The 24,026-nt window shown below is 40.2% G+C and overlaps 1 protein-coding gene across 1 annotated transcript in view; it reads right to left on the reverse strand.

The window, feature by feature from the left end:
• The window catches only part of IBTK (inhibitor of Bruton tyrosine kinase), a 124,128-nt gene that overhangs the window by 21,918 nt on the left and 78,184 nt on the right, over positions 1–24,026 (reverse strand). The window contains exons 18-25 of the mRNA XM_089693094.1: positions 22,314–22,431; positions 21,917–21,977; positions 20,133–20,260; positions 13,873–13,985; positions 10,855–11,003; positions 9,533–9,696; positions 7,299–7,391; positions 2,781–2,924 (exon numbers count right to left, since the gene is read on the reverse strand). Coding sequence (XP_089549220.1) covers positions 2,781–2,924; positions 7,299–7,391; positions 9,533–9,696; positions 10,855–11,003; positions 13,873–13,985; positions 20,133–20,260; positions 21,917–21,977; positions 22,314–22,431 — 970 coding nt within the window. The remainder of the gene's footprint in view (positions 1–2,780; positions 2,925–7,298; positions 7,392–9,532; positions 9,697–10,854; positions 11,004–13,872; positions 13,986–20,132; positions 20,261–21,916; positions 21,978–22,313; positions 22,432–24,026) is intronic.

Raw genomic sequence — 24,026 nt, forward strand, 5'->3', positions numbered from 1 at the left:
ATTTCTAAACTTACAGGATGAAAGAAAAACAGAGGTTTCTCCTGGAATGGGACGTCTGAGGTATTCGTTGTCCTTACTCATCTTAAATAAAAAGCCAGTAAATTTCCCACCCTTCTGGCACTCAACAACGCCAGAAATGCTGCTGGATTTCCATAGCAAGTATTTCATTTCAATGGATTTCACAAGTTGCACAGCACTTAAGTTATGAATGGAAATGAGAGCTCCATGCCAGAATAACCCACTGATTGTTAATGCACACAATAATTCAACCGATTAAACAGGGTCTGCCCAGTTATAATCTCTATTCCGGCTAACCTGTACACAAAAGAAATAAAAATAGAATTTTTCTACTAATCATAAAATCTTTTTCTTGGAGTCCATTGAGGGACACGTGAAGTCTTTTACCTCTGGGTTATGCTGCTACCTACAGGGAGATTGAGCACTGGGAAAAAAAAAAAAAATCTGTAGATCAGTCCAGAATAGAAAGAGCCAAAAGCTGGTGTAAACCCAGCTGCAAGAAGGATTCATCCCATGGAGAAACTCCTAGGACTCACACCAAGTGAAATATGCCTTTCGTTTCTAAGGAGAGATCTTGCAAACAGCAAACTTGTCGTTTTTAGCATTGTAGGAGCCAAGGATTCAGAGATGCTCCACACTTAGACTTCAACAGCCATGCCATTAAAGCCAGCGACTGTGAAACATAATGACAAATCAGTCCTTGAGACAAAATATCCTGATGATCTAGCAGAGACCATCTGAAGCAATGAAGATCACTGGAACGCCCTCCATCTCAATTCTGGGAAGCAGACAAGGAAGAAGCTTCAAAAGAAGAATAGCCATAGGCCAGGGTGCAAAATTTTAAAAAGGCACAAAAGCATCCACTACTTTCACTAGAGGATTCTTGTACCTGGAGACAAACTTGTCCAGTTTTATTATTGAACCTGGAGGCCAGGAGGTCCAGATGTATTATTTTACATCTGCGACACAGGTCCTGGAACACTTCCAGGTGTAGGGACCATTCTCTCAGGTCAAGGCGCTGACGGCAAACAATGCGGAATGTTACATCTTGCTCAAGATAAGATCCAATTTACCTCTCTTGCCACAGCAAGAATTCTGGTTCCTTCCTGATGATGATGTATGCCACAGCAATGATGTTGTCTGACTAAATCCAAATCAGATCACCTTCCAGCAGGATCAAACGCTGCAGACCGCCAATTCACCTGAAGTTCTAGGATGTTGTTCCACAGATGAGACTCCTCCGACAACCAAGTCCCCTTCACTGACATGGTATCCAGTACTCCTCCCCAGCCTGACAGGCTGGTGTCACTCATAAGGATCTTCCAGAGAATGTGAATAAAAACCCTAAATTCTGGAGCTGGATTCCTGAGCCACCAGACCAAGGACAACTTGTTCCTTTGTGTCAAATAGCTTAATTTGTCCAGGGATTTGCCCCATGACAACAGAATGTTTTAGGAAGTCTGCAATGAAACTGGCTAAAATGGGATTGCCTCAAAGGAAGCTGCCATCATGCCTGAGACTCTCATTCAAAGGTGGACAGTCAAACAACTCCTAGACTGAAGAGCATGAATATGAGATCAAAGAGTTTAAAGTTTCTCCTTTGGAAGAAACACTCTAACATGAGCTGTGTACAGGACTAGAACCAGATACTTCAAACAATGAGTCCATTTCAGGATCTATTCGAACCACTGTAATGTATAAACAGTCATTCAAACCACTGTGGACATACCGTCATGGTGGACATACACCTGGACGGGTCTTCAGAGCCTGGGAACCATAGGAATGGACCATGGTCTTGGACCTGTAAAGCACTCGTGCCTAACCACAGCCACTGCACTAAGTGCAGAGGTGAGCAATCAAGTAGAATTCAGTACTCTAAGCAACAATACGGAAGGTGGGGTCCATGTACGGTTTCCAAGGTATTACCAAACTGAGTCAAGTGCGCTGCTGTTATTGTTAAAGTAGAAGGCAGTGAAGAGTTGATTGAAGAATTTAAAGTAAATAGGAACGAGTTAAGCCCAGAAACATCCCCAAAATAGAGCAGAGATCCATTACCTACAGGACACTAGCAAAGAACTGAGATCTCACAAAGTGGGGTGGGGTTATAGGGGGACACCTAAGAGGTGGCATGTCCAAAAACTGCGCCAGTATCCTATCACGTGAAGGTAACTTGTAACCCACAGTCTAAGAATATCCAATCCATGACCTGTACTGTATGATAAAGATATACAGTATTAAAGAATAACTAAAGGCAATTTTTTTTCTTAATTTGGGTAGAGCAGAGAGGGATTAGAGCATTTGTCAGTTTTTATTGCTGTCTGGGCCCTTGTTAAGGAGATTCACCCTCTCTGTTTGTCCTTGTTTACCATTGTCATTGAAAGTGAAAGTAAAAGAAAATTCCAAATTTTGGGTTGTCCCCAGAAAAAGTAATAGAGGGGAAATATTCCAATAGGGACACTAGTTCCGGTGACCAGGGATTACTTCCCACGACCTGTTTGGCTATGGGACAGAAAGTGAAGGGGAGTCTCCATAATGGGACACAGATGGAGAAAAAAAATAAAATGGGACAGGGGTTATAACCCTCTTTTGCTAACCCTCATCTAAAATGGAAAAAAAAAAAAGTTTTGCCTATAGTTCTACTTTACTTAATTAAAATACAAATTCTGGATTAAACACAAGCAAAGCAATACTTCAAATCAGAATCAATTACATTCAAGCAGCAGGTCTAAAAAAAGGAACATTTTATTTGAAGGTATACTAACCATGTTTTTGGTGCACTCTTGCTATTTGTAAGGGCTGCACTGTTAACTGTACTTTCTGTGCTGCCAATCTCTTTAGAAGACATTGCCATCATTTTCCGCTGCTTCTGAGACAGCTTTGTACCATGAATGGTAGACTTTTGTACCCTGTAAAATAATCATAATGTTTTAAAAATAAAAACCTTGTTAGTCTTCAGAGTAAAAAAAAAAAAAAAAGTAATTTGCATGAATAATATATTTACATATAAGTTATTTTTGTCTTTTTGTAAACTCCAAGCAAACAGCTACACGCAAAGTTAAAATAATACACAGCAACTGTTACTGCTGCCTAAGGATTTAAAGTTTTCTTTATTTACTCTTGTGATTCAGACACCCCATCACACTGCTCTTCCCAAATACTCTGTGATAATAGCCTGAAGTTGAGCAATATAGTCCGCCCCAACCTGTGACTGGGCAGGAGGTCAATTGTCTGCTCTGTCCCCCTGTCAATGTATTGTCTGGAGTCCCACTTTAAATTCCAACACCAGGCAATATTGTTACTTTATGTTTTGGATAGAATAGGTATGGGCTAGACCTCTGGAAATTTTTTATTCCCATATTTGTCCCCTTTGAGGATATTCATTCTCACTTTCTGTCCTAGGAACCACAAAGCAAGTGAGAAAATCTCTCCAATGCAATGAGGACACAGACTGCAATAAAAAACTTGCAGGTGTCTAAATCATCCTGGACGATGAGGACTCCTCAGCTAAAGGCTCATTCACACCAGATACGTTGGGGCTACACTGCCTTTTTTTTTTCATAACAAGTGTAGCCCTATCGCATAGGAAAGACAAAATATGCGTTGCTGTGGTGTGCACTAGATAAAAAAAAAAAAAGTACTGCATGTGCATTTTTTCCAGTGCAGTGTGCTGTGATGTAACCCAATGCAAAACCTACTGAGCAGAATAGAATTGAACATGGGACATTGCAAATAAGTTCTTTGTAAAAAAAAAAGTGAACAGAAAGTGACATCCTGAAATCCATTTCCCCTTTGCGTGGGTCATGGTATTTTTGCATGCACCCAGTTTCCCTGCCCTAAGACATATGTCTCTATTACCCATGATTTACAATAGTGTGGCTTACCAAGCAAAGGGGAAACTCGCCGCTATTTGCATGCTGTTCAAGACCTCTGAGGTTGACAAGTTAGTACTTGCTAGACTGTTGGGACTCTTGTGGGTTCATTTTGCAGATGCCATGGAGCCTGTTAACTGCCCATGTTGTCTGTTCCAAACCTGGGATTCTAATATTACTATTGTATTTTACTGTTGAAATGTATATTTCTTCTTATATATACGTCACCTCATCAAAATTACATTATAACCAAAATGTTTTGACAGATTATTGAGATACTCGTCAGCTTATGCCAGGGGTGCTCAACTTGTTGGCCCCGGAGCCCTCTGATGTGGCCCACAACATCAAACCAGGGAAGCTAATTCCCAGGGTTGACAACCCATTGGTCGCAATCAGGACTTGTCATCCTGCCATTTCAGACTATCAGAGTGCATCAAGCTGGCCCTGGCACTGGAGGAAGAAGGAGCCACAAAAGCCGATGCTTCCTCCGTAGTGCTGGCTCTTGTCCCAGGTGGAGTGATACTAAGTGTACTTTGCCTGGGACCTTTCCAGCAGCCTAAAGAGCAATACCAGCAGAAGCTGGATGAGGAAAAGGTCATTGTGGTAAACAACACATACACTGTGCTTTTGCAATGAGCACCTATAAAAGAGTTAAGATTAGCACCTATAAAAGGGTTAACAACTATTTGGCTGCTTGCACACTGGTCTGTGGGTGCAGCACACTTGCGGCTTTTCTGCTGGTTAGCAGTATTGAGCCAAAGACTTCTATAATATCCTGCAGGTTTGGTGTACTTTCTGAAATGGTACCAAAACTCCTGAATGCAGTTTTGGTGCACTTTCAGAAAGTGCACCACACTCACAAGATATAAAAGAAGTCCATGGCAAAGCGCAGCTAACCTGCAGGAAAGCCAAAGGTGCACTGTACTGCACCTAAGGAGTGGGTAACCCGCAGAGCATCAGAGAGAAAGCAGCTTTATAGGGGGCTCAGACCAGTAAGGGCTCCTTTACATTTGCAGTTTGGGGATCAGTAAAACCCAATAGTTGAGACATGTTTTTAGCACATCCCATCCCCAACCACTTGTGTACCTTCATGGGGTCCATGCAGCCTGTCTGTCACATTGGACAAGAGCGGCAGTGAGGGCGGCATATACAGGAACCAATCCTCTCCATTTTCCTCCTGTAACCACTGCAAATTAGCTTCTCCTCCTCTCCCTCCTGCCAGAATTCAGTGGTTGCAGGAGGAAAACGTTCATTGCGCTATTCAAAATAACAAATTTGAGATTATTAACTATTTAATTTCATTGTGGCCTGTGATGAGGTTACATAGTGGCCCTCACGCTTCAAAAGGCTGAGAACCCCTGGCTTATGTCTGTCTGTATACTAGATACTATACCTATGAACTATTAATAAAGCTTGTATGGAATACAAAAAAATAAAGAGTGTGACGTGCGGTTTTAATTATTATATTCATCTTGAATGCAATGTTATTCAAGACAAACATTTTGACCATGGCTACGCTTTGAGATATCTGGGACAGAGGACATCATGCCAGGCCTGCGCCTGTTATCACTGACAGCTTCAACATGTTTTTAATGCTTATATACAGTTAGGTCCATATATATATTTGGACACAGGCACAGTTTTTGATTTTTCAGGTATTTACCAAAACATATTCAAGCTATAGTTCTATAATGGATATGTGCTGAAAGTGCACACTCTCAAGTTTAATTTTAGGGTATGTAAATCCAAATTGGAGGAAGGGTTTAGTAATAACAGCTCTTAAGAGTAGCCATCCCCCCTTTTTTAAGGGACCAAAAGTAACTGCACAATTGAATCAAAAGCTGTTTCATGGCCACGTGTGGGCTACTCCTTCGTTATTTCTTCATCAATTAACAAGGTAAAAGGTCTGGAGTTGATACTACGTGTGGAATTTGAATTTGGAATCTATTGCTGTGAATCTACATCATGCGTTCAAAGGAGCTGTCGATGCAAGTGAAACAGACCATTGTAAGGCTTCAAAAACGAGGCCAAATCAACAGTTTGGAACATTCTGACTAAAGAAGAACACACTGGTGAGCTCAGCAACATAAAAAGGCATGGACATCCACGGAAGACAACAGTGGTGGATGATCGCATGATCCTCTCTATGGTAAAAAAAAACCCATTCACAACATCCAGACAAATGAAGGACACAGTCCAGGAGGTGGGCGTATCATTGTCAAAGTCTGCAATCAAGAGAAGACTTCACGAGAGCAAATGCAGAGGGTTCACCTAAAGGTGCAAACCATTTATAAGCCTGAAGAATAGAAAAGCCAAATTAGACTTTGACAAAAAACATCTAAAAAAGCCAGACCAGTTCTGGAAAAGCATTCTTTAGATGGATGAAACTAAGACTAATCTAACCAGAATGACGGGAAGAAAAAAGTGTGGAGAAGACTTGGAACAGCTCATGATCCAAAGCACACAACGTCATCTGTAAAACATGGTGGAGGCAGTGTGATGGCATGGGCATGCATGGCTTCTAGTGGCACTGGGTCATTGGTGTTTATTGATGATGTGACAGAAGACAGAAGCAGCCGGATGAATTCTGCAGTGTTTAGAGATATACTGTGAGCCCAGATTCAGCCAAATGCAGCAAAGTTAATTGGGTGGCACTTCATAATACAGATGGACAATGATCTAAAACACACAGCAAAAGCAACCCAGGAGCTTTTGAAGCAAAAGAAATGGAATATTCTGCAATGGCCGAGTCAATCACCTGATCTCAACCCAATTGAGCATGCATTTCACTTGCTGAAGGCAAAACTAAAAACAGAAAGGCCCACAAACAAAGAACTGAAGACAGCTGCAGTTAGAGCCTGGCAAATCATCAGAAAGAAGGAAACCCAGTCTTTGGTAATGTCTTTGGGTTCCAGACTTCAGGCAGTCATTGCCAATAAAGGATTCTCAACAAAATATTAACATTTTATTTATGATTATATTCATTTGTCCAATTACATTTGTGCCCCTGAAAATGGAGGGACTGTGTATAAAAATGGTTTCCGTTTCTAAAATTTGTACTTGATATTTATGTTCAACCCCTTGAATTAAAGCTGAAAGTCTGCACTTCAAATTCATTTGGATTGTTTTGTTTTAATTTCTTCTGGTGGCATACAGAGCCAAAAGTATGAAAATTGTGCCTGTGTCCAAATATATATGGACCGAACTGTATGTATATGACTGTAGGGAGTAGTAGGTCCAAGAAAACAAGTTATTCCCACAGCTTAATAAAAATAGCAATTAGGATTTGTTGTGTTGCCACGTTTCATGCAAATAGTGCTTGGCAAACTTATTCAAATCTTTAAGTGTAAGACATTATAGTCTATGGAGTGAAAGTGTAACAAAACAAGAAATAAAGATATCTGAACCAACCCTGTACTTAATTTTGGTGTAGCTCCACATTTTTGATTATTTTCTTCTATCTCCATGATTCTTCTGAGATCTATAGCAGGAGGACTGATGGGACTGAAATACAAAAGAAAAAAATATATCATCACCATTATAGAAGTTCAATTAAGATATACTTGTTTTCATGCTGCAAAAAAAATTTAAAAAAATAAGATGTTTCGCTTTCTTCAGTGACAAAACATTTGTTGATCATTTTGAAAGGACATCTTTGGCTGAGAGAACATTAAAATATAGAATGCATTACTGATCAGTATAGGGATAAGCACTCAGTATAAACTTGATTTGAGTAGGCTTCTATGGCTGTATCAAGTACTCTATGCATGAGAAGAACAGATGTAAAGTCTAGATAGGGAGAGGGTGCAGGTAAGGAACAGAAAGAATAAAATACATGGTAAAGACAAAAGACTGGGAGAAGTGGAGGGACTGAAGATTCCACCTGTGTAACTCCCCCACCCCTTCCCCAACACATACATACGCACGCACGCACGCACACACACATCACTGAGACCCTTCTGCTTTTGTAGGAACTGAGAAGAAGGATGAAGGGGAGAGGGTTGCCAAGGAGCCTAATATAGTGTAGTAAATGCATTTATTGAATAGATAATAAAATTCATATGATATTGCATTCACACGGGTGAAGAAACCAAAGGCATGTCATGATGGGATATGTCCATAGCCACAGTTGGCAGGATGGTTCAGACCGCTGGCGGTTTGGGAAGAGAGCCGGTGGAGATGTAGAAAGGAGTTGCCTCTGAGAGCAGATGACAGAGTCTGTGTGGAGATGTAGAAAGCTGCAGCCACTGGTGTCCACTGTCAGAGGAGCTAATAAAGCACACACTCACACTCCCATGGTGGAATTCCAGGCTGTCCATCCTCTCCCGCACAGGAGAATTCTGCATTGAAGATGTATTGTGAAAGGGCACTGTGACATCTAGTTAATATTTTGAAATTCTGTTTTTAAAACAGAACTGGAGGTGAGTGTGGAGTGGCTGAGTACAAAGTATTTATCCCAGTCTTTGTCAGATAGATCGTGTCCTGGTTCTCTCTGCCAGTCTCTAGTGTAATGTGGCAGTAACATATGTCTCAGGTATAATAGTTGTGACAGAATGAGGAAGGTACCAGTCGTGTGTATACAGAGATCCTCAAATGGAGTGAGATCACAAGGGGGCTCTGTCTGCTGTCATAGAAGTTTCGTAGTTGAAGTTGAAAGTTCTGAAGCCAAGTCCCCAGTGTAATCTCCTTGTGAAGGCAGTAGGTCTGTGGGTGGCCTCCACCCAATCTTATAGGACAGAGTGCTTGCAGAATAGGTGAAGAGGCTCCAGTGGGCCAGCCAAGGTAGGACATGAGTAAGGAAATTTTGGGGTTCCAGATTCATGGAAGGGAGATGAGAAGGATGGGAATAAGGGTAAAAGTTATAGAAACCAAATGCTTGCGGGGTTCGATATGAAACCAGTCAATAATATTACACAGTATTGTGGATTTATAGTAAAAGTCCAGCTTGTTTTTGCTTCCCTAGTATATCACACTTAAGTCGTGCTGGGGAGCAAGACCAGATGCAGCAAACCAGTTGGGAACACAAAGTTTTAAAGATAGGGTGGGGTGGAGTATGCAAATATACTGTGCTTGAAATAGAGGAATTGGGGTATGAGGTCTGTAGGCTGTTTGCTGTGCAAGAGTCCTATCAACTGGATCTCCTACCAGGACCAGCTAATGAAAACCACAGACCTAACCAACTGGAATGTTAACCGGTAAAATAAGTAAATTAAAGAAGCCACAAAGTGTAAAACTGTAATCGTCAGTTTATTCTATATGAAAAGGTACTAGCATTATATTACATGTAATATAATGAGGGGGGGGGGTGTCAGTTTTTGGGGAAGAAGCTTATGATCAGATGGAGGCCAAAGGGCAAGGACAGAGGGGAAACCTCCAGGACCAATGTCATATTAAAACCCATGACTAAAAGATCAAGGTTTAAGTGGATGGTAGGCAGCTGCAAAGGAAGCCACAACATAACAGTGCTGTCTCCATCAATATGGGCACAAATGAGGCATGTTTAGCAGGACTGTGTGTGAGTGGTATGTATGTGGTGTAAAAAAAGGTAAATGTATTTACCATTCTTCAATCCTGTAATGAGCTGATTGCAATATTTCACAGTTTTGTTTCACAAAAACATAGATATAACTTGTGCATACATGTACCTGAAAGACACAGTGACCCAATTTGGAGAAGTGGTAGGAGCAGGCTTGCTGTTTGGAATCATCTTAGGAGAGGAAGCTTTGAGTTTTGGCACACTTTTAGCAGCTGACCCGCTTACTTGAGGTGGTGAGATGCTGGTGCTAATATTCCAAACTTTATTTTTTGACTACAGTAGAAAAAATTGTCTAGGTTAAATAGGTTAAAAATGCATTGCCTTTTCATAATTATTTTACATCACATATATAATATTAAACTGTTTGATTTGTAATTGATTCCCTTTTCTATAAACATTTTTTTTTTTTAAAAAGTATTTTTTAGGCATCATATGTAAGTAACACAATAAATCCCAAGTTTCTTTCAAGACACCTATGGGTTGTTATTGTAATTCTATTAAACAACTATGGTCATATATTAACTACCATTCAGTGCAATGAAGAATGATGTGATCAGTAGACCAACCAAATTACTCACAGTGAAAACAATTTTGCTGGGGAAATTGCCAAGCCATAGGGCCACAGAGAAGAAAAACCATAATGCATTTTCGCATTTTCACATTTTGGACCCATTTTCATATTGATGTTGTAAAATGTAAAAGCTATATACCTCAGCTACTGCCGAAGTGTGGCTATTTAATAGCCTAACAAGATGGAGAGAACCAAACTGAATTATTAGCCTCTGATATGCTTATATCCCCCTTAATTAAAGCACAACTTCACTCATGGGCAAGCCAGACTTTGAGAGATTGCCATGAGTACGGCTATCTATAGAAATCAAAGAAGCTAAGATTTGCATGTGCAATATGAAGAGGGGCCAGCTGGGACCACATTGAAAGAAAAACTGCAGGAATAGAAGGTAAGTATTGTACCCAGCTGCCATGAGTGTGGGAGAATTTATTAATGAACAGCTTTAAAGTGATTGACAGCAGCTCTGCTCTCACAGGTGTTCAGAATGCTGCAGGTACAGTTGTAGCAAAAATCAGAAGCATGCACATAAAGGGGACTCTAAGTCCCAGGGGCACAGAGGAAACATACAGAATGACAAATGTGTCCACACACTTGTGAACATTTTCAAAAGTAAAAGGAATTTTTAAGAAAAGACAGCAAATAGATGTGTGTAATATGTTATATTACTTACTGTATACTGTATCTGTTTTATGAAAAAGAATCAACTACTACAGGAGCATATCTTCTTTTATTTTGGTAGTTCCACAAACCATTAATGTTTCTATCAATATATTAAAACTAGCGTAAACTTAACAAAAACACCTTTGCGCTGTAGCAAAAGAAGACATATGACTTCAGGGTAAGCAGAAACCTTAACATACCTCCTTTTTCTCAGGACTAAATGCGGCAGTAAAGTCAGGTGACTGCAATTCTCTTGGGCTACTTGCACCTGCAAAGCTTCCTTCAGAATCTGAAGTCAGCAAGTCCTGTAGTGACTCAACAGAATTGTTTTTCTCTGACTTGAATAGTCCTGTAAAGGAGTAGACGATGAAATTGAAACTCTGTAGAATGCTGTATATCAATGATAAACCCATACAGGGACAATACAATTGATTCCACACCTGCTTACTGTTCTTCAGACAGAAGACATAATACACAAGCTGACCAGACTGCATATTCTCATATAGACCCCTTGTGGGTAAGGATTAGGACATTTTAGACATTAATACATTGCTAATCACACTCTATGACGCTGTTCAAGGTACCTATTGCTTTAGGAGCCCCAATACAATAACCACAGGAAAAGACACAGGTGATAGCACTGTGTTAGTGAAGACTGTCACTGCAACAATATTAACCAGATTGCAAGGAAAATATGCCAAAAATGAAAATGAATGGGTTATGTGTTTTTTATTACTGAAACATGAACTCTGCTGTATCAAAGGAAAATTTATAGCCAATGAAAAAATACAGTACAAGACCATGATGACACAGAAACCTGATACAGTACATTTTTTGTGGATTAGGAAAAAGAACCTAATAATTAGGAGAACATACACATCTTATAATTAGGGAAAAAGTGTACTTTGATCAACGTGAAACACAAATATATGGATTCCACTGTATCAGGATGTAGCAAATATGTGTACAAAGCTCTGTGCCACCAAATACGGAATATAATTATTGTAATATGACACGCTTATAAATGTTGCACATACATAAGGTAAACGAGCTGCAAAACTGGCCAATTCAGACTGAGCATATGATGAAAATATGTATGAGCAAGGGTTACATTCATGGAAAACCACGGTAAAGCAATCAGTAGATTGAGAGCTGTAGATATATGAACATTTTTCACTTACAAGCTGATATTACAAGAAATTGTCCAGTAAAATGTCCCAAGGATCTCTGTTGGGGAAGAAGGCTCCCTATTAAATTAGAGATGCTTATAGTGCAAGAGAAAGAAAAAGCTAAGGCTTGCATAAAGTTTGAGATGTGGTTTTTATTAAAGGGATCTTCCATATATGTATTTTTTCTATCATATGCTTGCTCTGAATTGCCAGTTAATGACAGGATTACTTTAAGTCAAGCACATTTGACTAAATGTGGTTTGTTCAATATTGGCAATGATCAAATAATTAGTGGTGCACTGAAATTAAAATTCTGGTGCCGAAACGGATACCAAAAATTCAGAATTCACGTGGCCGAAATCTGAACCAAAACATCTGCATATGTGAGGACTCCAATTTTTAATTTTTTTTCTATGTTAATGTATAACGTTAATGTTTTTATTTTTTAACTTATGATTTTATTGCTTTCACATAGGGGACCAATAGTCCCCTATGTGATAGCATTAAAGTGACAGGTCCTCTTTGTAGGGGGGAAGGGGTGGGGGTGCAGTGTGTGCAAGGAGGGGGCAGGAGAAGAGCAGTGTATACAGAGAGGCTCCTTCACTGGCTGTCACTATATGTCAGTGTTGGTTATTAAATGTAATTACCGGGAAAAAAAGCCAGTAATTACATTTAAAAAACGGCATTGTTTTTAAATGCAATTACCGCATTTTTTTTCCTTCACTAGAGCTCAGAGAAGGAGCTGTCATTCTCAGAGGGCTAAAGGAAACAAAGGGGTGGGGTCACCTAGTGCTATTACCCAGGGAAACCATTCCTTTGTTTCCATTAGCTCAGGGGAGAGTGGCAGCTCATTCTCTGAGCTATAGCGAAGAAAAAAAAAGCCGGTTTAAAAACTGGCACTGATATATAGGCAGCCAATCACTGTGTACACTGCTTCTCTCCTGTCTTTCTCCACTGCCCCCCCACCACCATATCTGCAGTACACACAGTCCCCTGTATCAGCACCTGTATCAGTTAACTTTTTCATATCGGCAAAATACCGATAGAGCTATTTTCAGCTGAAATGTTTTGGCAGCTGAAATTTCGGTGCATCCCTACAAATAATGGTGTTTAAAATATTTATAGGAGCAACATAGTTCATGAATCTTTACTTTTAAAGTGTGTGTCAACCCTTACAACAAATTTCTCTTTTTGATTTTTTTAAAATGCAATTGTAAGCTTTTTAGGTTTGTTTGATAAGTGCACAAAAAAAAACTTGATCTTGTCAGAAATTCAAAACAGAGCTGGGTCTTGATTACTGTTCCTGTGTTATCTCAGGAAACCTAATCAGTTCACCCAGTTCTTATCTTGGGCTATAGAACAATTACTCTCTATATTGTAGCGATAAAGAGAAGGGGAGAAATTCAGTAGTGTAGTAAGACAGATAGGCAGGGTTGACACAATTGCTTGTGATTCAATTCCACAAACTTCTATATGTTGTAAGGCCAGACAGGAAATTAGGTGCTGAGTGCATTTTTAGCATATCAGCAGGTACTTTTCTGTACTTGCAGGGTCTATAAAGGAATACACATGGGAAAATATGCATGCACTGAGGTGTACTGCATATGTTTTTTTATGGTGTGCTGATATACATTTTACTTTTTTCACTGCTATTAGCATATCAGTGACTTCATGGTTATGAAAACTATTTTCAAAGTCACACTCATGCTCAATACTTAGCATTTTACCATTACAGTGTTTTTTGTACTGAGGATATATCTTATGCACCAAAGAGATATCTCTGATAAACATTTGCAGGAATCAATGAAATATACAAATATCAGCCACTGTCTTCATTTTAAAGTCTCCCTACTTCCAGAAAAGAATATCATTTAAGGGTTATCTAGTGATCCTCCTAATCTGCAATGTGTGTATCATTGGCATGCGGAATGCAAAAATAAAGAGGTCCTGATCTGTGAAAGGGTTCTTAGTAAAGACTATAACATAAAGCATGAAAATAAAAATGAATAGTAGAGATGAATGACGAAACACAGGAAATAGCAAACAAACCTGTTGAAGGTGGGCTTTGAATAATGTCAGAAAGATTGTATCCTCCAGAACTGTCCGAACGTTTCCTTGGCTTCTTTTTGGCTTTAGTTTTAGCCTTTTTGAGAAGTGTTTCTCTATGAATATACAGAATTATTTTAAAATATGTTTATAGTCTACAATAATCATTACTTTTGCCTTTATAAAGGAAGATTATGTTTACAAGACCTCTTTATGAAAATGAATGCTGCAATAAACTTTCTGCATGAGGCCACAAAATGAATTTTACCATGTTAATTAGGGCTGGCTAAACTGGGAAACATAACCATTAAAGTTACACTGTAACTGTAGAAATAAAAGAGCAATTAGAAGCAATGGACACATGCATGGTAGATGCATCCAAGACTGAGTATTTAAGTAAAAAAAAAATTTTTGGCTGAACATAAATTTTAACAAGTTTTGGCTATAGTGGGGAAAGGTTAGAACCCGTGTCAGTCAGCAGAGAATATATTAAGGTAAAAAAAACAAAACCTTCAGCCTGTAGAACCACTTTAATGTATTCCAGGAAAAAGGATTCTATGGTAGGTGAAAAATCCTATTTTCTTATATGCACATTAACCTCTTTCCACCGAGCGCATGCATGTATGGACTGGGCATTTTTCCATGGGGCCACATATATGTGTATCTGCCCTACTGCACGCTCCCAGCACAGAGACCATGGTCTCACCGAGAGCCCTGATTCCCATACTAACGATAGGGACCGGAACTCCTGGTTCTGGGTCCCCTTATTGCTGCGATAGCCTCTGATTAGCTATCACAGTAATCTGTTACTGTGAAGCCTGCTCCCATGTTTTCGCCCTCTCTGAATGGAGGAGGCGGTACATTGTATCGCCCTCACCTAGCCTCCCTCCCACCATTACCCCATCAACTCTCCCCTCCTCAGACCTCGCAACCGCCCTGCCCCCCACCACACCTAACATCCCGCACACTGTAACCTCCCCAACACTCCGCTCCTTCAGCCTTGCTACCACTGAGGAGGTCATTCCCTCCACTGGCTTCCGATTGCCCAACGCATTAAATTCAAACTTCTAACATTGACATACAAAGCCATTCATAACACTGGCCCAAACTACCTCACCGACCTGATACCCAAATACCACCCAACCCGTACTCTACACTCTTCACAAGACCTCCTACTTTCTAGCTCCCTGGTCTCCACCTCCCACGCCCGACTGCAGTACTTCTCCAGGACTTCCCCCATCCTCTGGAACTCACTACCCCAATCCATCAGACTGTCACCTACCCTCCTCACCTTCAGGCACACCTTGAAAACCCATCTCTTCAGGGAAGCCTACTCCACCCTCACCTAACAGCCGATCTCCTCTACTCCTTCTACCACTCCATCCCCCACAGCCACTTCCTCCTGTACCTCTATCCCCCCCTCCTAGATTGTAAGCTCGAAAGAGCAGGGCCCTGGAACCCCTCGTGTATTGGTTTGTTAATGTATTGTCCCATGTACTGTCCCCCACTACAATGTACACCGCTGAGCAACCCTTTTGGTGCTATATAAATACTGTATAATAATTATAGTGTGTGTGTGTGTCTTTTTTTTTTTTTAAATTAGTATTCGTGTCAGTGTGTTTAGGTAGGATTAAAAAAAAAAAAAAAAAAAGCAAAATGCTTTCATCATCAGGAACAGGAGAATTTATTTTGGGCTGTTCTTTGGTGGTATGTTATGGTAGTAGCAAGCAATATACAGCTACATTTAAAAAATATTATTATTATTTTTTTTTTTTTACTATTTTGGGCCACTGTTAATTTGATGATAATAAATAAAACAAAAAAGGAGATATCCATTACCATTTACCACCAAATGAAAGCCCAGGTTCTCCTGAAAAAAACAAGGTATAATGCACCTGGATACACAAAGTAGTTGCGATGATATGTACGGCTTTACTAACACGTCAAAGTTGTAAAATTGTGCTTAAGCACTAACATTTGTTTTACCCCTAGGGAGGAAGGGGTTAAGGGACACAGAATGAAGTAATTCAGGTACACTGGAACATGCAAAAGCAGTCCAACTGAAGGGTGGCCAAGGCAGCAAACAGAAAGCTAATGGACCCATAAAAACCCACAGGTTAACAGAGAGGGTTGAACAGAGATTATAGAACCACAAGAACCTTATGAGGTCTGAATGTCCACCAAGAAACAGATGCCTGAAGCTGAAAAGCCCAAAAAACAGTGATTGATCTTGTGGAGTGCCCTTTGATGGGGAAAGGTGTAACTTTGTTCTTTAGTCAACAGGCGTGAGCGATGAGTTCCTGAATTAACCTGCATTAGTGGGACAAAAAGCATGTTGTCCACTACAAGGATCTTCAGGAATGAGAAACAGAGTCAGGCTGCTTAAAGTGAGCTGTAGGTGAAAGACAGATTAGAACAGTGTGCACCACATCCAGACAATGGAGAGAATCTCTTTTATATGTCCTGGTTAAGGTGAAAAGGAAGAATCCACCTTGGGAATAAAAGAGGCCTCAACGCAACCTTGTCTATGTAGCACAAGAAAGGGTACTGAACCTTAACAGAACTTTCAGATGTGTTTGTTATTTCAACTAGGTATTAGTGTAGTTATAATCCTTGTGTTGTTGGTTTGTCTTACCTCATAATAATGGGCTCAAATGTTGTGTTTGAAGATTGTAGTGTCATTGCTGATTGATGCCCCTATGCCCTTGCACTGCTTCACCTAGCTCGTCCCTATGTGCCAATGGGAAAAGGCAATTCCTCGTACCAAGTCACAAAGCATCGAATGCATGCTCACCGTCTCCTCTCTGTTGCATCACAAATATGGGACTAATATGATGAAAACCATTATCTCCAAACTACAAATGAGCTTTCTATTTATGTGTGAATGCTCTGAATGCTTGTGTCTGTCAGCTCCAATTACTGTGAAGCTTTGACTTGCACCAGTGCTAGAGTGAGAGACCCAGGAATTGTGGAACATGAAGTTTCTTCATAGTGTCAGTTCTGTACTTAGACTAGAGGTCATGCATCATCCTGTGTAGTGCCATGCTTCATGTTTTAACATGAAACTGCTGACACAAGAATGTGAGTATTCACTCTACTAGGCTGTGCATACAGGGCAACACGACACAATGAAACTACATGATCAATGCACATCTGATGCAGGTGAAAAACACAAGGTGCAGGTAGAAATGTTTACCATGCCTCTAGGTCACCAAGTCAGACACTAGCCTTGCAGAGTTGATGGCAAAGAGGAAGGCAACCTTATGTGTGACAGCAGACAGAGAAATATCCTTGTTAATTTGAAAGGGCAGTTTATGACACGCATACAGAACTAGGTTGAGATCCAATAATGTCATTGGGGGACATACAATGGAAATAATGTCAGCAACACCCTGAGCAAAGGACTTTAATAAGTAGTGAGAGGCAAGCAGTCTTTGAAAAAGAACAGCTAGGGACAAGAACTGCCCCTTAACAGTTCTCAAGGCTAAATGCTGATCCAGTCCAGACTGGGAAAAGACAGCATTCATAAAACAAATTACATCCTGGGATGGAATTTGCTTGCCTTGCACCATATGAAATATGCTGAAAGACTTTGCAAGAAGCGGATTTCCTAGCTTTTAAAAGAGTATGGAAAACAGAAACAGATAGACCCATATTCCTCAGGACATGGGCTTCAACAGCTAAACCCTTAAAGAAGCGTGGCATACTGGTCATTGGCATAGAATATCTAGACAATCTGGGTGGGCCCATGGAGAATCTTCCAAGCGTTTGATGAGGTCCGAGTACCACATCCATCTGGGCCAGTATGGTGTGACGAGACTCTCCAGAACACCCTGCATCCCAGTCCTGTAGACCTTCACAGGCATAGAGATCAGGTTGAACTGATTCCGTGGAGTCACCAGAGAATGAAGGCTAGAGAAGCCTTAGACTTGGAGACAGTTTGTTGTATCCATCACCTGCCACACCGAATGGGATACAATCCTCTTCATCTTCATAATCGGATTTTCTTTCTACATACTTACCTGTAAAAATACATTTCCTGGAGTACATCATATCTGGGTTATGCGCCACCTATTGGTGACTGGACACTGGCAAACCAAACAAGAAGTCCTCTTCTATATAACCCCCTCCCTTACAAGTCGTACCTCAGTTTTGTAGCAAGCAAGGAAAATCCCAGAAAGAGGGGTGGGACTTATGTGTCCCGTGATGTACTCCAAGAAATGGATTTTACAGGTAAGCATGTAGAAAAATCCAGTTTTCTTTATTGTACATCATGGGACACAGAGCAGGCTATATTCATTACTATCTGGGATGTCCCAAAGCAATAAACTTGAGAAGAGGAAGACACACTCACAGAAACCTCCATCAAACCAGGACCTATTCTGCCGCCCATAATACACTGCGACCTAAGGCCGTATCCTCCGCAGCCCTAATATCCACCTGGTAGAACCTTGTGAATGTATGCACAGATGACCAAGTGGTGGCCTTGCAAACCTGAACCACTGACGTCTGATGACAAATTGCCCAAGAGGCTCCTACACCTCTGGAAGAGTGCGCCCTAACCAAAAAGTGTGGATCCTTTCCCTTCAAATATCAAAATAACCAGTGGAATATTGTGAATAGGCTAAAAAGGTTGCTTTTGCAAGACACTCAACAGTAAATTCAGGTCCTAAGGGCACAAGGGTGGTTTGACAGGAGGAACCATACAAACCACCCCATTAAAAAGCCCAAATGAAAATATGCAAAGCAACAGGCCTCTGGAAAAAAAATGGACAAAGCTGAAATCTGACCCTTAAGAGTGCCTAAGGCCAACTTAATCTCCACACCAGACTGGAGAAAAGAGAGAATTCTCCTTATTACATATTTCTGAGGATGCTATCTCCTGGACTCACACCATGAAATGTACACCTTCCAAACTCTGATTCCATCCAAAAGGAATGGACGACTAGTAGTACCCTGCAAATGTGCGCCCTGCGTGTGCCCTATGCTCCAGTGAGCAGCCCTTGCAGGTGCTCCATTACTTAATCTCAAGACTCCATCTGTTCCATATTGCCATGACTTCATGCAAGTTATACATGCTGCCAAGATTACACAGAGCAGGCCTAAAACGCTAGTGGCCAAATACAAAACAACAGGCACCAAGGCTGTGATTAAAGGATATGTTCACCTTTGGGAACATGTTACATGTTCCCAATACTGCAGCCGCTGCCCGCTGCTCCCCCTCCCTCTGACAGAAGTACAGGGAGAAGTTCCCCATACTATCCGTTATATTTGAAAACAGAGCAGCAGTGCGGGGCTCCGCCCACACGGCCACTTCATTCATTCACAGAGTTCCATGAATGAATGCACTACACGTCCGCACAGCCTTAGTTTAGCTGTAGTTTTCAATGAATTAGTAGTTCATTGAATCTTTTTGTCAGTATATTCGCTTGCTCATACATCCTGTACAGACAAGCAGAAATACTGACAGGTCTGCAGGAAACCAGCATGGCACCAGTGATCTAGTGATCACTGGTACAATACTTTACAGGCTTCTGCAGACAAAAATAATAAATGCACATTTTTTTTACCTGCAAAGAAATGTGCATTTATTATTTTTGTGTAAAAGGTGAACTTATCCTTTAAGTATTACTGCTGCGATTGCATAGAAAAGATCAGTGGTTGAGATCGTATATATTGTAAAACAGTATTGAGACTGCCCTTCCAAGAATGCATTTAAAATACATCTTTTTTTTCTCCTTTTACTCTTTGGAGAAAACCACTGGGTCTCCAGTTACCAATCGTGCAGCAGGGTTCTGTCAATGGCTAAAGACCCAATCTTCGCCCATCAAGGCAGGCCATTTCACCTGAGAACCTTCAAGGACTGGGTCCCCCTTAACTCTTGGGGTCCACTCCCTTGGACCCAAACAGCACCCTGCCAGAAACACCTTGGTCATTAGAACTTGCACAGGGTTTTGTGACGCAGGGTCCAGCGCCAAAAAATGTCACATTACAGGACTCGTTGAGTCCTTCCACACAAGGCTCGGATACCATTCATCTTAAGGCTTAGCCATCCAAATGGATCCTATCAATCAGCCCTTTGATTCCTAAAAGAACTATTTTGGGACCAGCAGTTTTCACAGAGATCATGTTGTTTACCAAAAAGTATATAGCTAGCTTTAGAATTTGATCAAATGCTACAGCATACAGCAACACAAGTCCTCCATTAGGCACATATAAAAACTGGTTCAAATGCCATAATAAAACCAGGAAGAACGGCTTACGAGGAGGATTGTTCAGAAAAACTGTCTTCTCTGATGGACATGAAACTTTCACTATCTTCTGTCTCTAAAGTGCTTATGTCAGGACCATCCAAATATGGCGTAATAAATCTCTTGTCCATGGCAGGAATCTAAAGAAATGAACATAAAAGATAGAATTAAAGTGCAGCAATCATACTTAAATCAAGAAAAAGCGATCAACAATTTAGGACAAAAACAAAAAGCAGAAGTGTTGCACATATTTCAGTTAACTCTGTATCTGTGTTGGCGAGCATGTAGCCACAGGCAACACGTTGATGCAAAGGAATGCAGTACCAAAGTGCACCGATGCTACAGTCAGTATTCATTGTCACACAAAGAAAAACCAAGGACACATAGCACTACAGCCTTGTACATACGATGAGAATATCCGATGAATGATCGTCCTTTTTTATTTTTTTTTGCATGCTAGTTTCATATCACAGACATAAGAGGTAACTAAAGTTACGCAAATTCTTGTATGTCAGAATACAACTTCAGAAGTGATGTAATGTATTGTATAGTATTCTTTAGTTTCTGACCATGCAACACTGCACCCAAATGAAATTTAAGTCCTTTTTCTCCCATTAATTGAGCTTTCTTTCGGTGGTATTTGATCGCCTGTGCGTTTTTTATTTTTTGCAATATATATATATATATATTTATATTAAAAAGAACAACAATTTTGAGAAAAAAAAACAATATTTTTGACTTTTTGCTATTAACCATGTCCAGTAAAAAAAATTAAAAAATCAAATTTCATCATAAATTTAGGACAAAATTAATTTTGCTACATGTCTTTGCTAGAAAATTTTTTTGTAGCGTTAACAAATGGCGGTATATATACTGGAATTTTTTTTTTTCATTTTTACTAGTAATGGCAGCGATCAGCAACTTATAGCGGGACTGCGGGGGGCATTCTGACACTGGAAGGAACTGACTTGATGTCACTGACATCCCCAGTGACATCAATACAGTGATCAGTACTAAAAAGAACACACTGACACTGTACTAATGGCATTGGACAGGAAGGGGTTAACATGAGGGGGGATCAAAGAGTTAACTGTGTGCTGGGTGTGCTTTACTATGGGGCCATGTGTTTGTGCTTCACTGTAAGCACACTGCTTTGTATGGCTGTGCTGCGCACAGCCATGCACAGCAGTGTGCACGAGCTGACAGGGAGAACTGTTTTGTTTACACACAGTTCTCCTCCCCATCGGAGATCGTTGGCAATCACCGGGCGCCTGCGAGTGATCACCGGCTGGGACCCGGTGATCTACAGCTGTGAATGGCAGTGCGGGTAGGGCGTGTGCGCGCCGCCTACATGGAAATGCAAAATCACGTATATACACGTGATTTTGCGCACCCATGCCCCCCTGTAGCAATATACCTGCTTTAGGGCGGTTGGAAAGCAGTTAAACGAAAACAGTTTGTTCTGTTATCTTACAAGAAAAATTTTAGCTCTTGTCCCTTTGGATAATTTTGCATGTACCGTCGTGATCGCCACTCGAAAGCTGTGTACTAATGAACAGATTATCAGACAATTGCTATGAAAGTGGCATTTTTCGTATGTTTTCTCATCATGTATACTAAGCTTAACTCTCCACCCAGAGCTTTTAAAAAGGTTGAGAACACAAACATAACCCTTCACACAGCCATTAATAATACTTTAAAAGCAACAACAAAAATATTAGATCCATCCTACATGTAATGCACACACACACATATTTCACAATGACACATAACTACACCTGTACTTTTCTCCTTACCATTTTTCTATAAGAGTCTGCCAGGTCTGTCAGGACATCATCACTCAAAACATCCAATGACCTAAGGAAAGAAAAGCTCATTACCATAACAACAAAAGCATGTTTCTACCGAAGAACATATTGTTTATATCTTATAGCTTAGCCTCTTATTAATGAATGTGATCTGCAGCCATCTGTAAATCATAAGCAAGCACTTCACTGCACTTTGAAGAGGCAGAGTGGGCTTTCCATTAGCACACATTCTTAAGTGAACTGCTTTGTGTGGACATGGCCTTTTAGATATCCTGCTTTTCAGGATGCAGAAAAAGCTTTTCTATAAAATGTGCAGGAAGCCAATAGAAAGCAATTGTAAATAATAGCATTTAGAAAAACAATGAATAAATGATAGCACATGTACCTTGCTTCCAATAAAGCCGCTACATTCAATCCTATGAACTGGAAACAAGAAAGCTTCAGCTGATCAGCATTGTACAAAGCAGCAAACTCCAACAACTCCGCCGCATTCTTCAGGGTAACTAGTATAAAAAAAAAAAATCTTATTACTGTACATCAGACATGTGGGTAAAACTCTAATATTCATAAACTATCAATCGGAATTCCAGTGGAATATTAAAACACCCTTTAATCAATTAAAGTATTCATTACCATTAAATATACAGTATTTTTACAAACAGCTAGGATAGATACTTGAATTGTCTATTAGCTCGCTGTAATCTTTTGTACAGCAACAGGAGAGGGGAAGGTTAGCTCTGGCCTAGTCAGGATTCTATTGCATTGAACAGAACTGTCAGTCTCACACTGTATATCATAGCACTGCGCAAACTGTTGGCTCTATACAAGTCCTGTATAGTAATAATAATAACAATTATAATAATAATAAGATCATTAGGTTTCTGCTCCGCACTGTCTAATCAGCAGGCTGGAGCAGGAAAAGTGTAATGTAATGTAGGCAATATTTGTGGGACATTTATTTAGGATACTGAAATTATCAATTTAACCCAGAGCCCTACTTTAAAAAAACCCCATCACCAACGGCAATTTGTAATCATCTAAATCTCCACTCTTAAAAGATAAGTTCCCTTTTGAAAACAAAATAAATAAATGCACATTTTTTACATGTAAAAAAAAGTTGGATTTATTATTTTTTTTCTAAAAGAGCCTGCAGAGCATTGTATCCGTGATCAACAGGTCATGGGTGCAATCTCAGGATCCTGCAGACTCTCTGGATAACTGTCTGCCCGTACCTCAAATGGACAAGCAGTTACTTGAGAGCAGGCAGATCAATGGACTACAAGAGTGTCCACAAGCACCCTCGTAGTTCATTGAGAACTACAAGCTGTCAGCCATTGCAGTTGCATACTTGTAGGCATTAATTCACAGAAAAATGAATGACTGACGTGGCCGTTTTAAAATTGTGACAGTAGGTGTGGGGAGAGGATGCCCGCCCACTTTCACAAGAAGGGGAGATCGGGGATTGAGGAGAGAGGGTAAGAGTCTGCAGATGCTGGAACATGTTACACCCTAAAAACTGGTGAACATGTAACATGTTCCAAAGGTGAACTTAACCTTTAAACGTATTACAGTGCAGAATTACCTTTCAGGGATTTATGTAAATTAGGATTATATACTTCCATGTGCAACATGTCAGAAGAAAGTTGTCAGACTGCAAATCCATTCTGTTGCATCCCTGAGCTCAGTGCTGATAACAGACGCCTAAAACAATTCTCATAACAAGGATGCTTCCAGGATTACATGACAAGGAAATACTAAAGACTTTGTTAATAAAGACTTTGGTAATGGACAGCCTTGCCTTCTTACTGCAGCTTCTGACTGGTTCTCTTTAATGTTAAAAATTAATAGACAAGGATCTCCTGGTGATACACTATATACAGTATTTAAGTATATACCCAAGTCCAGCCACCGTCCTCAATACAATGCTGTAACAGGTTGGCATTTAAAAAGACCCTCACATCTAGAGGTATGCCTAAAATTCTCTACTATTATACACCACAATTAGAGACATTTGAGAGCCAAAATTCTAAAATATTATTACTTATCTTAAAGTAGAACTATAGGGAAAACCTTTTTTTCATTTTGGATCGAGTAAGGG

This window comes from Staurois parvus, unplaced genomic scaffold (genome assembly GCF_062004578.1).
Source record: "Staurois parvus isolate SC_StPar_1 unplaced genomic scaffold, SC_StPar_1.0 ptg000613l, whole genome shotgun sequence".
In the NCBI taxonomy this organism is placed as follows: Eukaryota; Metazoa; Chordata; class Amphibia; order Anura; family Ranidae; genus Staurois; species Staurois parvus.